We start from the raw sequence: 18,107 nt of genomic DNA, 5'->3' as shown, positions 1-18,107 counted from the left end.
TCCTTTGGCTTCTGTTGTACTTAACCCAGAAAGGGTCCAACCCAGAAAGGGTCCAACTCATCCAAAATCTTGAAGCAAGATTCAACTTAGAGACATTATGTACCTTTGACTAACAGCTTTTATCATTCCATTAGGAGTGACTGAAAGACATAGAAACCAATAACAAAAAACAAATAAAGTTAGTGTGGAGTTTCCTTAGTCATGATCTGGTTGAACAGATGTTTCCCAAGCATTTTAACTGCATCTTTTTTCCCCTAGAATAAAATGCTACCAGCATCTTCAGAAAGCAAATGGATAAATAGTTTTAATATATGTTCATCATCATAGGAATTGAAATACTTTTACTAATACCAAGCATGAAATATTCTGGAAATGGATGAAAGCCTTCCTTTGTATTTCTCTGTCCAACTTCTTTGTGTAATATCAGTCCAACTACTTGCAGTATTAGATTGGGCACATTTGCAGTTTTCAGCCATCTGATGACTGCTTATTGCTGTCTGGGGACATATAAGCTGTTGTGTTCGTAATGGAGTATCCATGTACCTGGAAGATATGCATACAAAGTGATGGAAAGCATGCCACATTAGAAAATTGATTGCATATGTCAGCATATACACCACATTTTTACAAATTAGTCTGTGTTAATCTCCACAATATGCATGACTTGGAGGGGGGAGAGATTCATGACTTTTTTTCAAACTCGAGTTCCCTGCAAATTTTGTAATCTAGAATGTATTTCCTGTTGAAAACAGCAAAGGCAAAATGCTGTAATGTTCTCATGTTTATTGGATTTATGAATTTTATGAAACTTCAATAACAGTCTTGGAGGAGACTTGCATAAGCATCAGCATTACACGTCATGACTGAAAGCCTGTAGCAGCACAGGATTCTCCCCAAACAATACATCACCCAAGCAGCAGATTTAGAGATAAGCATTACTATTATTATGAAAGAAAAGAATGTGCTTTATGCTTTTGTTCTCCCTTTCTCCTTTACAATGTTTGTTATTATTTTAGAAATCAGCATATGAAAAAGGACGAAGTCAAGCTCCTCAGAAATGACTCTGCGCTGTCTTTTCTCTAAAAAGTTATTTTCTAGGGTTCTGTGGATTGTGTCCTTCAATGTGACCTTAGATTACATCATTGCATTTTCTCCTATTTTTCAAACAATGCACTATGATTACAATACTGACTAGAGGTCATAGCTATGCAATGTTTTGCTAGGCTCAACAGGAGTTCCATACTGTAGTTCCTGTTCCTAACTGATTATATAATACACGGAGCAGAGGAAGTTGTTGGAACTGTCTGGCTAACACCTTTCAAAAGTATTTAGGAATGTAGAGAGTTCCTAATTCCTGGTACTAGATGAAGACAACATAACTAAAATGTTAGCAGAGAATGCCTGATCCATGTATAAAAACAAACTCATTAGAAGATTTGCAAATTACCCAAAATAAACAGTAGTGGTTCCACTCCGTGCTATCCTGTGCGTTAATTTTATGCACCAGGGTACAATGATTTATTTACTTACCATTGTCAGGGTTTTGGAAGATTTTTTTTCTTATTATCTTTCTTTGATTTCCACTTCTGTATGCACTTTGAAACTAAACATAAGGACTATTTTCACATGGTAAAAATACAACCTAGTGAGCTGAAATTTTAGTCTCATTTCTTCCTGGCAGTAGAAGGGTCCATTCAGCTTCGGTAGTCACACTGACCTTCTCATGGAGAAAATGGATTAGTAATCTTCATTTGCAAAGTTTTTCTTCTTTCTTCTCACCCAGCTGGTGTTCAGCACTGACAATAATCAGCTCCAAGCTGGATAACAGTTCCTGAGAGGCTGGAGAGCTTTGAAAATGTTAATAAATGTCAGGGAACAAGGTGAGATACAAAAATTTATATCTTCAGAACTTCAAGCTCAAGCTAAACATCACTTGAGTCATGGCATTAAACAAGAAATACTTGACAGGTGTTTATCAATGAACATGTCTCAAGAATGGTAACGAAAATCCAAACACAGTGATAGAATGTATTTTAATTTAAATTAGCTACCTTTTTTTTTCTACTTTAATTACTAAAATGTAGAAATAGATAAAAGAAAATACAGATATATAGCTAAGGCTTAACTAGACCAAATTCTCCATCACCCACTAACTTCTGTCATTATCATCATAGCTGGAGGTGAGTTTTGCAGTCCTAACGAAAATGGCAAGAGGTCTGTCAAGAAGAGCCTCTGAATAATCAGTCCATTTAGTGTCACTGACAACGGAGGGCAATGAGCCCACCCTCACAGAATGGATGACAAGATTCTAATTTAGGAACTCTAAAAAAAGAAATTTCCTCTTTACTTAATTAGGTATTACCCCCTTGGTATGTCACAGCTTTAAACCATATGCCTAATAATAAGGAAACCAAAGGAACTTGTTAAATTTTGCAGTACTTCAAAATGTGTTTGCTAGGTACAGAATCACACATCATACTTCCAAGCAATTTCACTACCATGATCTACTTCTGTTGCTTCTTAAATATTACATTTTATACCTCCCATTTAAATGGTTTGTTCATCATTATACACAGATTCTATAGAAAGGAACCTGTGCAAAGTCTGTTTGATTAATTCTTAGATAGAAGCTCAAAGCATTAAAACAGTTTCTAAATGTTCCCTTTCTTTTCTCCGTATATTCCAAACCAATGTGTGTTTAAAACTTTATGCTATATAAAGTTTATGTCCCTGTTGAGATTTCCATAAAAGTTTATGTCTGTTGAGATTTCTGCCTTTTATCAAAGCCAGTTGAATAATAAAAATTAGAGAACTAAAACCCTGCAGAGCTTCTAGAGTACTTTCTTATTTTTATTTTTTCACATCTTGAATCTAATAATTTTGCAGCAGAACATTGTGATCCATCTAATCTCTAATGACATTTGATAGCCTTTTTTAAAAAGCTGTATATGTTATCACAGAAAATATTTTTTCTTTTTGAGTCCCTGTAAGCTAGTGAATTGCAAAAGTGATGTTAATCTAATAGACATACACAGAGTACAAAGTTTCCATTACAAAAGGGAGGAGTAAAACTAAGAATTCTGGCTGAATTTAAGGAAATGAAATCACAGATCTGAAAACCCTAGCATAATAGTAATGTCACATTATCTTTGGCCCATTCTGTTACGAACTGTAAATTTTCCATGGTAACTTCATTCTCCAATCACCAAAGAAATGGCAATATTAACCAATGGAGATGTCATAATAATATTCTAAAAAATTAAAGTTTAAATTATTACTAATAAATAATATTTCCCTAGATTGGTGTAGACTTTCTACCAAGATACTGAAAGTTAACAAGATACTTTATGTCACTGAAGTTACTCTCATATGACAGCACAATTCTCTGGGCCTGGATGTTTGCCATGCAACTTAGATAAGAGTTGAAGAAATTCCTCCTGCAGGCAAAGCTGTAATGTACTGTTTCATTACTTAACAGGTGCCAGATATGCTTAGAATATCAAAAAAATCACCCATGGATGTTTTCTACACCAAAACAGTCATTATAATGTGGGAGTGAAAAAGTTAGAAAGGAATTAAAAATTTCTTCCATTTGGCAAGAAAAACTCAAAATGCAGAGATTTGGCTCTGGGAAAAAAAAAAAAAAAGACAGTAATTCTTTCTGACCAGAAAAATCAGTTGTTTTTAAAATGAATGATAGCAACTCCTTGATAAAGATTTTTAAATGTTAAATTTGTAATTTGAAATTGGTATACAAATATAAATCATTCATATTCCAGCTGAGTTTCATCTTGTAACAATATGAATTTTATTGTAAAAATTTGGGTTAGGATTGAGCTTGTAGGGTAACCAAAGGTTCAACTGTTAGCCTTGTAACTGCCCAAAATATTATTGCTGCATTGATCATCAGGAAAATATGCTTACTTTAGATTTCTGGTGTTCTTTTTAATTGCTTTACTGCATTTTTCAAACTTGTATGAATCACCTAAGTATAGAGCATTAATCTTATTTTAAATCAATGATTTTTCAAACAAAGGGAGAAAGCAGTTTATGCTGCTTTATGCTGAAACCCCCTCTAGCACTAAGAAATGAGAATGAAGCTCTCCTTTCCCAATATAAATCATATTCCTTGATTCACTAAAAATGGGGGAAAGTCATTCACTTTCAATGAAACCATTTTTCCAAACCAAAATTTTCACTGAACTCAGAAAAAAAGGCAGGATCTGGAGGGAGAATGTGACTAGACCATGAAACAGTTTTATAATCAGTTTTATAAGCAAAACCTTGTTTTTTTCATTTACTGATGCAGTTGATACAACTGAACGGTTCATTTAACCAGATATATTTATCCAGGATCTGTGCAAAAAAAGTACCTCTTTTTTTTTTTTTTTTTTTTTTACCCACAGTAGCAGCAGCAAGCACCATGGTTACCTTTCACATCCAACTAAATTAAATACCAAGTAATTGCTTTCCAGTAAAGCTACCGTTTTTTAAATAGTTGAGTGTGCTTTTTATGTATCTCACTAGAGCTGAGGAGGATCAACTGAAGAATGGAAAACTTAAAAGATCTAAATAACTAGGTGTTGCAGATGCTGTATATGGCAGCTGAAGACTACCCGCATAGGCCCAGTAAGTCCTTGTCTGCCTACATTTACACAAGAAGCTGTTAAGAGTTTCCAGAGTTCTGAATAGAGTCAGTACTCACAGTTGTGGCATCCTTCTCCCTGGGAAAAAGAAGACTTGAATTGCAGTCTTCCTTTATCTGAGAATGAAGAGATGAAATGCTGCTGCACAGTGTTGGTCAGACCTGTTACTTTGGTAAAGAAATCTGAGCAGTCTCATTCTTTCAGTTTTTCATCATTGGCTTCTTAAATTGTCTCTCTACTCTTAGTTACGATTTATTGCTTGGAGAGCAGCTTCCCTTTGTTCCCATAGTGACCTTGCTGGGAGATTGTGGATCAGCACAACTCCTTTTCCTGGGAAAGAAAATGCATGGAAGCAGCAAATCCTGCTTCTCCTGGTAGCTGATGTTCTTACCTTGCTGATTATAGCTCTACCACAGCACTAGCAGGTGTTTGCCAGGCTATGCAGTGTTTCAAGAGGTATGGGAAGGAGACTAAGACAAGGATTTATGTTGTGTGGTGATACATACTAATCTAAATACAGCAGACAAGGAAACATAGAAGGGTTGGAAATTATTCGACGATGGCGTAAACTGGGAGAAGAAAAAGGTTGGATGCACACTGAGGTATGGTTAGCAGAGGAGCACATATGCCAACCCAGAGGTAGACAGCCTAGACAACACTGATGCACAGTCGTTAAAATACAAATCCAGTATCCCTAATGAACCCACCCGCCAGTCCATTCCAATGTACCTTCATAGCTTTTGTTGTGCTACATGAATTAAGGATGATTAGGATATGCTGAGATCTCATGTTTCCATTTTGCTGTTTATAGGCAAGGTACAATTAAGATGCTATCTATCACTTCAGAGCCATCTTAATTGTCATGATGATGATGATGATGATGATGATGACAATTAAGATGGCTCTGAAGTGATAGATGGTAAAGAGCTAGGTGAACGTAAGAGAAGAACAAGGTAAGTGAGCTGTTAGGATTTCAGCATTTTCAGTGAATTTTGAGGAGAGATGGAAACAGAACTAAACTCACTGTGGACAGAAATGAAAGGCAGCAGTGATAGAGATGTAAAGTGATCATCAAAGAGCAAAGAGAGATGATCCTAAGGTAACGATGAAGAAGAACAGTGGAGTCATGAGTCCAGGACTACACATGAAATGCTGAGTTAGGAGTGAGGAGATAAAATACTTTCAGATCAGATACAGACTTCTGTGTTCAAAGCAGCTTTGCAGTTTTTGTGCCGTAGTATCCCTTAGGACTTCGGTTGTGCTCCCTCAGCTGAAATATCTTTGTGGCAGAAGACAAACATAAAGTACACAAAAGCACAAAAGGCCAACTTCTTGTTTGTAGGACAGTGTTCTATAAAGCACAGGTATTCTGTCTCTTGGAACTTGACATGGACAGTATGTTTTTATTTGGTGGGTGAAGAATTAATCTGTCCTATATGTGTCTGCAAATTTGGAAATGGGTATGAGCAACAATCCTTCATACTCTTCCTCTAATTATGACACCTTTCAGTGTTTCTTTTCTTTGTCTGTTTTTGTTTTGTTTTGTTTTGTTCTAGCAATTTCTCTTGAGCAGGACACCTTTCTACTTTCTCTTATTCCCTCTCATTTGTTACATTGTTGCTAGGTTCAAGACAGTATCTCTGGTATAAAAACTGGGAAAAATAGAAGGATAAGGTACTGACATTTATCGGAGTCGTGTGTTGGTTTTTTTTTTCTTCAAGTGATTGTGAAGATAGAAAGGCTATAAATGAGGATGGTTTACAAAATGACTTCCTGAGATTTTTCAAATGATGCTGCAGAAAAGACTTCACAAACTGAAAAGGCCATTTTTCCTGGAGCAGAGAAAAAATATTTGGGAGTGGTTGCTCAACTACTATCACACAAAAAGAAAAGCATATACATAACACCACACCCATGGGGAAAAAAAAAAAAAAACCAGAGCACAAAACTATGAACAATATTGCAATGCACTATAACAAAACCTACTTTTTAAGAAGTATAGAAGAAATAGGCATACTGTCAGCAAAACTGTAGATCAAACACATTGCACCAGTCAAACCAAAATGATCTAGTAAATACCATTCTTAGTTTTAGCTTAAGGCTAACATGAGGTAAAATGCATGAAGCTAAGACCACTAGTTCTGCTAATTTACTGTAAGTTACTGTTTTGTTATACAGTATTAACACATATAGCTATGTTAATTTAACAAGTCAAACTTTCTTTCCATAAAACAGAAAGCTTGTTTGAACTGCCTTCTGCTTTTAAAAGAGTAGCTTCCTAATAATAGAAAATACTCATAGGAAAGGAAAGTTGTTTACTTCCAGCAACAACTCATTTTATTTCAATATTTTGAGTTTCACATTAAGATATCCTACTGTTGTGTGATACGAAACAAAAGTTTTCTTTACTGTTTGCAGTATAATGGACTAGGCTATTATTTACTGACTACATAAAGCATTTAATTACTTGGAATTGAATATTTCAATTATAATATTTTAACTAGGTTTGAATTTATTTTCATTTATATTTATAGATATAATTTGACCCTGTTCCCCCAGCTTATAGATATTTTGCAATTCACAGTGCTGTTTCTCTTTAAGGGTATACCTCGCTATTAGGCAACATATTTCTAAAGGAGTTTCCAAAATCAAGTAAGCATTAACATTCTCACTTTGTTTGACTTGCCCTATTTACACAGGTTTTATGTTATTCCCTTCTTTTTCTGTGACACAATTAGGTATTTTTAAAAGAAAGCAAGGATGTGCATGAAATGTAATTATTAAAATCCATGTCTTCTCCAGTTTAGTTCTTTCAGTCAACACTTCACTGGAAGAATCTTAAAATTAATTTTATTGTGCACTTGTCTAGAAGGGACTAGACAAACTCTGTATTTCAGGGGATTTAGGCACTTAAATATATAGCAATTATAAAAACCAAAAGTTAAGCATTTTTCTGAGACCAATACAATTCATCCAAAGCTAAATTAATATCTAGAATTTTCCTTTTATATTTATTTATACACTATCTCCATTAGCAAATATTTATAAATATACATAAATGTTTGTGGCTTTATATGCACTTCTTCTAACAAGTCTTCCATTCTTCCTTTATTTTAAAATGGATGCATAGATGCATCCATTTTAAGGATGTATGTGGCAAATAATATAATATACTTAAGAAAGGATGATGAGCTAGGATTTGATAAGATTAAGGGAAAAAGCAGTGATAAAGTATATGAATTATAAATAGATATTGATCTGGAAATGAACTATTAGTGCATGCTACAAACACATGTAACTGAGGGATGACTCAATGACTCTCAATGTCTGGAGAGGACAGAGGAGTGTCTTTTGCAGCTAATATGTGATAGCAAACAATTTAATTAAGCTAAAATCGAGTTGTGTAAAATATATTGTAAATTTAGTGTACAAAAAAAGTAATCAAATACCTAAAACCCTTCATCTTTTCATGTCATTCCTAAATCACACTTGTAGAAATCAAATTTTCTGTATTTTTAATTATACAAATTAGATCCTGTATATTTAAATAGCTCATATAGATCACCTTATTTTTTATGTCAGTCTTTCAGGTTTTCTCTTTTCCTATCTTTTTATACTTTGGGAAGATACATGGAATTTTTTACGCTTTTTTCAATAAATCTAGCAACATTTTTATATCATCCATGAATGACACAAGATGCTTAAGAAGGAACTGGGATTTGTTTTAAAACAGAATTTGGAAGGTAACACTTTACATAGATAATGAAACTATGGTTTTATGCATGGTTACTGAGTTCTTAAATAAGAGGACTTTCAACTTTACATAATTTTGGCTCTTCAACCTATAATAACGCAACTTCTCAGGTGTAATTTTGGTGTCAGTTGCTAATATTTGTAGCTTGAATTACGAATATAATTTTATCTTGCATAGGGAAGTGGTTTATATCTGTATTTCTAAAATTGGAACCCAGACATAACATTTGTGTAACCGATAAATACCTGCCACTCTACTACACTGAAGCAATCTTCTTATTAATTACCATGGAAATAAATTAATGAAGAGTACAGAATTGAGCATACAGCTTATCACAAACCTTTAAACTGAAATTAAGTGATCAGCTTTATGCAATATGAATCCATTTAAATTGTAAAAAAAAATGTATTTTGCTTTTCAGTAAGTGAGGGATGAGAGACAGATGATTTCCTGCTGTATCTGGGTTTTAAATTCCTAGAAGATACTTTTTGAGGTCAATCTCCCAAATTACACAGGATTGATAAATTAGGTAAAAGAAAACATTGCCATTAAACTCAAGGTACGAAATTATTATACATTTTTTTATGTATTTTTATATAAAAAGTTACAAGTAGCAAGCATATGACACAGAAATGGAACAGTAACAGCAATAATTGTGAATGCATGCTTTTTACAATGTGTCTAATAAAGGGATTTTTGCCAACTCAAATATTCAGTAACAAACATGCAGATTAATTTCTCAATGTCAAATTCAGTCATATTGCTAGATGCTTATCCAACAAATGCTTCTATTGAAGTGATTATGAATGGCTAAATACCTGATTTTGATAAATTGTTCCTGAAATTGGGAATTTAAATTGTAACGAAAAGAAGAGAGAAAAAGAAAAAGAGAAATGACTGATAAGCATAATAACCAAAGTCTTATTGCCTTCTAGTAATTTTACTCAACACTGTTTGCTGAATTTTGTCATGACATGAGAATAGCTGGTCAGAGAGTCCATAAAACCTCTAGCTGGTGTTTCCGAGGACGATAGTTTCACATTTCATTGTAGCATGTTCAAAATCACCCAGGAGTGCACTATTCTCAAGCAGTCTATATAATGAAAACAACGTACATATAACAAAAGTTCAATGTAAATCTTCTTCCACATATCACAAAACATACAAGTAAAAAGCAGACATAAAATATATAAACTCAAATAAAACTATGCTTAAAAAAAAAAGGGTCAATCTTAGGAGCTAACTTCTTCCTCAAGTTTGTGGCGAATCTCCAAATATATTTAATAACTAAGGAGCACTTGGTGGCCAGCAACAACATTGCAAAAGAAAGATATTATTGTGCAATGGGAGTGTCTTGCTACGGAAGTAAGATATGCTTATATTTCTTAGATTTGCATAAAGGCAATGAAATTAAATTAGAAAATTTTCCACTCTTTCTTTCAGACAGTTAATTCATTATAAATTTTTCCATTCAGAGTTTTCATGACTGCATGAATAGTTGTCTGAAAGGAAAAAAAAAGTTAAAAGATGTTCTCTGAAGAAAAAATGCAGAAAAATATTTACTTAATCTATCTACAAGCAATAAAACCATTAATGGATTCTTTCCTTGTAAAATTGCTTTATACATATATACACATAACAATGTATATACACATATCTATGTTTATACATACACATATATAAATTGACAGACTAGCAGCTATCTGTAAGTCTATTATAAACATCTGAGATTATGTTTATTGAGATTAAATGCTGATAAAAATGATGCAAAATTAAAAGTCTAAGAATAGACTCAAAAAAGTGAGTTTAATTTGAAAACATTAACAACAGTGCTACAGAATCTCTAAATTTATCAGTACTACCACATACTCTTCCCCCAACACTTCACAAATCCTCCCCCAACATTTCACAAGGTTGAATGAATAAAATGAACCAAAATCAGATAGTTCCACATCTTACTGACCTGAGTTAGATTGTCAAGTTTTATGTACTATTTCAAATGCTGGGACTCTAAATTTTATTTTCATAAATAATAATTAAAAAAAATGAAACAGAAGAGACATGCAAAGCACCTGACTTTATAAGGTGTTTGGAATGAAGATTGCATTTAGCTGGGGCTGATTATAGTACTGTCAAGAATAAGCAACTAAAAAATTTTGCTTAGTTTGCAATGTCAAAGTGGTCATCTGTCTTTCAGTTTTCTTGGAATTCAACCCTGGCTCTCTCCATACAAGGCAATATACAGTTTGGGACCTAATATGCATTTCAGAAAAATAACAAATTAAATGGAAAGCAACAGATGATTCAATTGCTGTATACATAAGTTTACTTACCTCAGGTTTGTCTCTTAGACCCTAGTTGTGTTGTACTCAGACTCATGTTTGCTTAGAGACCCAATGAGGCAGAACCTGGAATGTTATGGCTATTTCATTCAAAATAATAGTGTTTGCATAGAAAAGAAGAAATATATGCATATATATACTTAATAAACAGTACACTTTGATAATCTGACCAATATTCATGAAGTAATTTACACAGGCATGCAGTTAGATTAAAATAGTCAAATAACTTTTTTTTAAGAAATAGAAATGCCTTAATGTGCAAAGAAAATATGGAGGGCATGTAAACAGTCACAAGAAGTGCATAAATAATGCATGGAAGAGAAAACAAATATATATAAAAAAAGTTATGTGTGTTTTTTAAATATATTGTTCATAAATGTTTTTGCTTTTTTCTTTTGCTCGTAAATTTTTAATCATTCATATTTACAGTCATTCAAAGTGCAATATATAGAAAAAATAGGTCTTTTATTAAAAATATCATGCTTGACTTTCCTTTTTTATTGATTAGAAAGATTCCTTTTAGCTTCATTCTTATATGTAAATATATGAGTTCACTATGGTGTCTCATGTTCTAATTTGTCTATCTATCTTAAGTATGACAAAAATACTGTGATTAATAATGGAACGGATACATTAAAATTTGAAAATATTTTCATTCATTATATAAAAGTTAACATTTCATGATAAAAGGGGTTTCCTTACCCCAGGATTGTGATCCTCATTCTTGTGTCATGCACCAAAATCAATACATGTATTTTTTTATTTATTGATGTATTGACTCAGAGATGGTTAGACCAACAGTGGATTATACTCAAGGCCACCTCAGTTACAAGGAAACCACATATATGTGGCTTTTCCAAAAACTAAATTTACACAATCTTCTTTGGTTTTTAAAAATTGTACCTGTTCTCTGTTGACCTGTGTATGTATGCATGTGGATATGTGTAAAATAGTAAAAATAAAAGAAAGAAATAAAGTAGAAATGTAAAGCTGAGATACAGGATCCTTCAGGAACCAGGAGCAGAGATGAGAGAAAGAGAGACAGGAAGAGAAATAATGTAATAGTATGTACTATCAGCAAACAGAAATTTAAACAATAAGTAAAGAAGAAAAAAAATACGACTTTACTGAATAAAGAGGGAATATGTTTGGCCAATCAAGTCCTTACAAAATAATCTTCATCAAAAATCTATTGATACTGACCGCTGAACAGATTTATCATGTCTGGACAGCCTGTGACTTGTGGTTGGTACCTCTTCAATTTCGTCTATCTCACACGCGTCTGCAGCATCTTGTGAGTAGCTATGCTTCATGACAAGGATATTTCTCCTGTTCATGGGTTGAACAAGTGGTTTTACAGGCTGGGGTTGTATTTCTGTCAAGACAGAAGCATCTCTTGTGCTGAGGTTACTACGGCTGCCCTTAATGCTAGACACTTGTGATCCACAGTGATGGTCATGAATGCATTTTGAAGAGGATCTCCGCAGTTTATGATAATTTTCAAAGTCATCTGCAACATCAGCAAGGTCAGCTGTAGTCCCTGTCCCTCTGAGGGTGCATAACTCATAATGAGGAGGCTCAAACACCTCCTGGAACACATTTTGATCAAAGTCTGTTTTCCTTTGGACAAATTTTTTACGAGGCTGCTTGATCTGTACTATAATAGATATGACAATGAGGATGATCACAATGCAAGAAGTCACCCCAATTATAGTCCCACTGGTATTGGTAAGTTGGTCCAATAGGTTAGCTTTTCTTTTTTCTGTGTGACAAGAGGAAAAAAAAAAAGGCATAGCATTAATTGCAGTTCAGGAATAAAAACAACCATGATGAGTTCACAGATTACTACAAAGCTGAGCCTAGTATATGTCTCAGTTCACTTAATCAATCTCATCAACAAAAGAGAAAAGAGGAAGAAATCAGGTATTCATGAAAGCCAAATAAACAACACACAAGTCCTCTGTGTGCCTATTCGCTTGGAAAGTCATTTGTTCAGGGTATATTGTAGACTTAATTAATTGAAAGAATTATATATGTTTTTTTATAAAAAGCAACCACCGTAACAAGCAGATGGCTTCAGTGTAACCTCTGAACTCTATTTGCCTGCTAAAGCCCCCAAGACTGTTGCAGATGTTCTCTTCATTATTTCTGTCCCTTCCAGTAAATATATGCAACTAGGACGTTAGGACCAATAGAAGAACAAGATTTTGCAGGATTTAAAAAGAAATTTTTCTTTGCATTGCAAACTGTGTTGAAGTCCTAATAATTGTGAGCTGACTGGGAATTCTGCAGCACTCAAGGAAAAAGCTAAATCAGGAGAAAATAGAAAAGTTATTCAAACTTAGATTTGAGAAAGGAAAAAAACAAATTGGTGCAAGTTATTTCTTTTTTTTTTTTTATTAATTTGCAAAACTTTTCTGAACACCCATAAAAACACAAAAGCTGATCATGTCTACTACCCTTTACTCAGAGACCTCTAATAGATTAGCCAGCAAATTGTATTGTGAATGATGATAAACAAAAATATGCAGTAAAATAATAAAAATAAAACCAGTTTCACCCTACTGTTGTGTATCTTTCTTTGTGATTTGCTTTGAAATGGCTGCAGGCACATGAGATGGTGACTGAGCCCTGTAGAAATTCCAGCTGAAAGCATTCTTATCTTTCTCTCTCAGGCATAGCAAGACTCGATAATTGTGATTAAGTTTACTGTAATTTTTCTTGGCAACCTAAAACATATCAAAGAACTTAACAAAAAGCCTTTGAAATGAAAGTTATTGGCACCAAAACAGCAACATCCATCTCTTCAGAATCTCCTAGATTCCAAAAATTAACTTTTCAGTACTCCCCATTGCCTACTCTTACCCAGTGTTTTTCTAACTGACTGACACAGACTCTAGGGAAAAAGCAGACTTGGAAAAAGCAGCACTGCAGCAAACAACCTTTTTGCTGGAATCAGCAAACCTCCTTTTCATAGTTAAAAAAAAAAGAGAGGATAAACCCACAAGACCCAATAAAAAGATACTTGGCAAAAGAAAGATGAAAATCATTCTGGAAATTAAAAGAGTGGTGAAGATTTCCTGTTTTCCGCTGTTCTGAAGAACTAGAGAATGAATAATTATGTCCCAATTGTATGTTTAGTTTCTTTGAAGAATATTATGCTATGCCACAGTTTGTGTTCTTTTGAAGTATGCTTTCATTTGTGTTTTACCCTATTGCACTGCTTGTCAGGATTTTACAGGCTTCAGCAGACTTATGGGCTGACTGTTAATCCACCTCATTCTGAATTTTTTCTTGATTGGTTCCTAAATTTGGCATATCCCATGTTTCCAGGAACAAATCTGCATCGGGGGGGGGTGTGGGTGGGGATGGATGGGGGTGGGCAGGAGGGAAGCAAACTGTCTCCCAAGCCTGCAATGTAAGTTAGTTAAGCTCTTTTCCCTGAAGACAACACAGATGCTGACTTTTTTTTTTTCCAGAAACACAACAATATGCAGAAACCGCTGCCAACACATGGTTAGGAACATCCCTCCCTCCCTATGAAACAGACATTACACCTGATTTCCTGAGCTTGTTCCTCACTCTTCAATTTCACTTGATTATAGTTGGATTTCTTTGTTTTCTTGCAGTGTAAATTCCACTTCACCTTGGCTTTTAAAACCACATGGCCTATTATGGGCATAGCATGCAGCTAAAAGACACCTGCTACCCATATGTTACTCCACTACAAAAGTACCTATGACAAAGGAACTGAAACAGTACTTTTAATTATACTTTAGATTGTATGGGAAACAAAGTGATCAGAAAGCCTCCCAGAAGCATATAGCCAGCCAGAAGGATGTAACCAATGCAACACGACACATCATGAATACAAACACTGAAAGTAAGATCCATCGGCATTTTTTAGCTCCCTTCATTTTCTCTATTGCTTGATGTACGCTCTTCCTGAATTACTCTTCCTGAGTTTTCATGAACCTGGCACATACTTAACAAGAAACTGAGGATCATTTGCTGAATCTCATGCAGTGTACATGATTTGACTTTTTCAATCCTTAACATTACCTTTGCAGTGGTTTTCATCCCAGGGATACACGCAGTTCTGGAGTCCGTTGCAGACCAGTGTATTATTTATACACATATTACTGTGGCAAAAGAATGTGTTGGCTTCACAAGGGGCTAAAAACAAGAGAGAAAAAGCTGATATTAAGTAGTAAATTATTCAGCACTCCACAACACACACATCTAGGAGCGATCATGTAATTTGTAATAGGAAAAAATTATACAACACAGGTTCCGTGAGTACAATAATTATTTGACATGCAGCATTGACAGCACTCAATTGACAGTCACACACTTTTTATTATTCTGTGGCAAGAGATTTTCAGTTTTGTCTAAGATGACTGGACTTTCCCTTAGCCTGATTATCATGGTCGTAGTGGGTTGGCCTGTTGATTGGCCCATTGATGGGGCATCATCGATACGTTTTCAACAATTTTAGCCACAGATGCAAAATACATCACCCTATGGGCTGCTAGGAAAAGAGGTAACTGCATCCCAGACAGATCTAGAGTATAGGAAATAATTTCTTTTAAAGTTTGTTGCTGAAACTCAAGCTTTGTAAGAAAACTTGTTTGACTTGAAGAAGTCACTTTAGGGCCCCTATAATGATGCCCTGAGCATTTATACACAGAGAAAGTAAAATTATTTTACAAAACCTTTTAGTCATGAGAAAGGCTACAGTTAAGAAGCACCACTTTGATCACAAGTATGAAGATTAATAAAAGCAGCAGTCTTCAGTGTCCCTGAAGCCCATGATCTAGAAGATGCATGCAGATTAAAGCTGCAGGAAAAAGGCTTTACTGATGGCCATCTATTATTACTGTGAAGAAGCTGCTTGGAAGCCATCAGAAAAAATCATACATGCTTGCTAATCTGTGCTGTTTATGGAAGTGTTGGGAGATGATTAGGTGTTGGCATTGTGAAGCTACTACTCCAAAAGCATATGACACAGTAAAGATAAATTACTCCTCATATTTTTTTTATTAAAACCAAACCAGAAGACTTTCCTTCATTTAGAAGAGCTACAAACTTTATCAGTGTTAAATCAGTAAAAATTAACTCCTTATGTATTTTTTTAATTCAAACAACCCAAAAGCATTACTGTAATTATTTTTAAGGGAAAGATAAAAAATAAACTAAGACAACTAATCAGAAAGGAGTTATGATGCTCATACTATTTATACTTCAAATTTGATGCTTCATAGCAATTATTCTCCTCTGCAACTTTAAAAACAATTTCTGTGACAACATATATGCACAGTGCAGAGACTGGCTCAGAGCAGACAACTGCTTTAGTGATTTGCAAGCTAAGGATAGTACAAAGTATTTATATTGTAGAACTTAATGACTCCATATATCATGACAAGAAATCCACTCTTCAATAAGTGTTTAAATTCAGATATCCATAACTGACTATAATGGCTTGTTTGGAGCATTTATGGTCTGTTAAATAAATAGTAAATGCCATCAAAATCAAAGTGTACACTCTCAAATATGCAACTGCTCACTCAGATATAACAGTATATATATACTATATGTCTTAGCCAATGCTGAAGACATCAAACAGCCTGCTTCTGTTCACTGTTAAATTTTTTTTTAAGTCTAGTATACCATCCCCTAAGCTGCAGTGAGCCTGATGAGGTTGTAAGTTTGTTACAGAAAGGATTCTACTTTAGAATGGACAGAAAGAACAAAACAGTACGTGCATATAGAAAGGGAGGGTACTTTGGGACAGTCCTTATCTATCTGTTGCTGTCATTTGGGGACAGTGAGGTCTGAGCCTGGAGGATATTGTGTCACATCATGATGCGACACCTCATATAGGTAACATATCAGATGCATAATCATCCTTCCACACTCTAGCTGTTTCCAGGTGAGGAACTTTTGGGACTGGTTCTTTCCAACATGCAGGAAGAGTCTCACTGTCTACTCTAAGCAAAAGAGGTGAAGCAGAGGAAGAGAATTATGGAAAAGAGAAACCTAAGAAAATCTAAAGAGCTACCCATTCAAAATCATGGTAATAGGTAGGAAGTGTGCAAGAAAATAAGACCTGAATGGAGAAAGCACAAAGAGTGACACAGGAACAAGAGAAGAAAAAACCAAAGACAAACCAACCAAAAAACCAACTAAACAAACAAAGAGGAGAAACAAAAACACAAACAAACTAACAAAAAAACACCAATTGAAAGATTAGGATAGCTTCTGTTAATAAAGCCACAGAGAAGAAAAAAAAAAAACAACAAAAACAAAAACATTCAGAGTGGCATGAAGGACCTTAGAAGTGAAATGGGGGAACAGAGTGCTGTGTCTGAGCAGGCAGAACCACCTAGATGTCTATGACTTTAAAATCAGTCTGATTTAATCCTAAATGCAACTTCAAAGAAAGGATTAATAGTGAAAAAAACAAATCCCAAAAGGAAACAGAGCAATTTAAAGGAAGAAAGGGCAGTTGTGCGAGGCAGAAATAAAGGAATTCAGAAGTGGTAAGTAGAAAAGGAGAAATAAAGGCAGGTAGGTAGGAAGTGAAAGGAAGAGGAAGAAGAGGAAGAAAGAGAGAACTGCATAGGAAAAGCAGATGTCAATTAAGGCATTCTGCACTGAAAGGAACAGCAAGATCAAATGAAAAATATTAGGAAATGTTTTGGAAATTAGAGAAAAATTAAGGGCAATAAGAAAGACCTTTTCTGCAGATTTAATAAGAAGGAGTAATTATGCAAAGAGATAGCAGGGAGATCTGGAAAGGTAAGAGAAAGGAAGAAAAAGGAATGAAAATTTCAATTTTTCTGAACTGTACTGTTGAACTGTGGAGGAACAAAATGGTATGTGAATAAATGTCAAAACAAGATAAATAGTGATGCAAAGGAATTTCAGACCAGGTACAGAAAACTTAACAGGAAAGAAACACAAATGTAAGATTCAGAAAACTAATGACAAACAGCTCCCTCTTTTTCATATTTATAAAAGTAGTATAGTCAAGTTCTCTCTGTGGTCCCAAGAACCTGGACTGATTAAGATTGTCAGGAGGTTAGGGCTAGGGCTAGGGTCATATCTTCTCCACTCTAATTAAGGTTTTTTGCTGGAACAAATGAAAGCGTCTAGGGAAGCTGAAAACTTTTTGGTCCCATTGTACATTGGAGGAATTAGTTTCCTTGCCCTTGAAAAGGCACAGCAATGAGGTCTTCTAGTAATAGCAAAAAGATAAATGAACCGATAGTAAACAAGTTTCTTTTATAGCAAGATATATCTGGTCCTGATGCTTTTCTGAAGCTGTTAGAGAACTCAGGACGGGAGTGGAATCAAGCAGTC

At 34.5% G+C, this 18,107-nt stretch overlaps 1 protein-coding gene across 3 annotated transcripts in view; it reads right to left on the bottom strand.

Annotated features, from left to right (window-relative positions):
• Positions 1–8,967: 8,967 nt before the first annotated feature.
• Positions 8,968–18,107, bottom strand: part of NETO1 (neuropilin and tolloid like 1) — a 63,380-nt gene continuing 54,240 nt past the window's right edge. Inside the window, exons 8-11 of one of the 3 annotated variants that reach the window (XM_051769540.1) lie at positions 14,805–14,918; positions 11,946–12,504; positions 10,734–10,784; positions 8,968–9,493 (exon numbers count right to left, since the gene is read on the bottom strand). In XM_051769540.1, the coding sequence (XP_051625500.1) occupies positions 10,748–10,784; positions 11,946–12,504; positions 14,805–14,918 (710 nt within the window). In that variant the 3' untranslated portion in view covers positions 8,968–9,493; positions 10,734–10,747. The other 2 variants (XM_051769522.1, XM_051769531.1) reach the window with 2 other exon arrangements.

This window comes from Manacus candei, unplaced genomic scaffold (genome assembly GCF_025592945.1).
Source record: "Manacus candei isolate 608988 ecotype Guabito, Panama unplaced genomic scaffold, ASM2559294v1 h1tg000008l, whole genome shotgun sequence".
Lineage (NCBI taxonomy): Eukaryota > Metazoa > Chordata > Aves > Passeriformes > Pipridae > Manacus > Manacus candei.
Note: the sequence above shows the minus strand (reverse complement) of the source record. Positions and strands in the feature narration are given on the sequence as shown.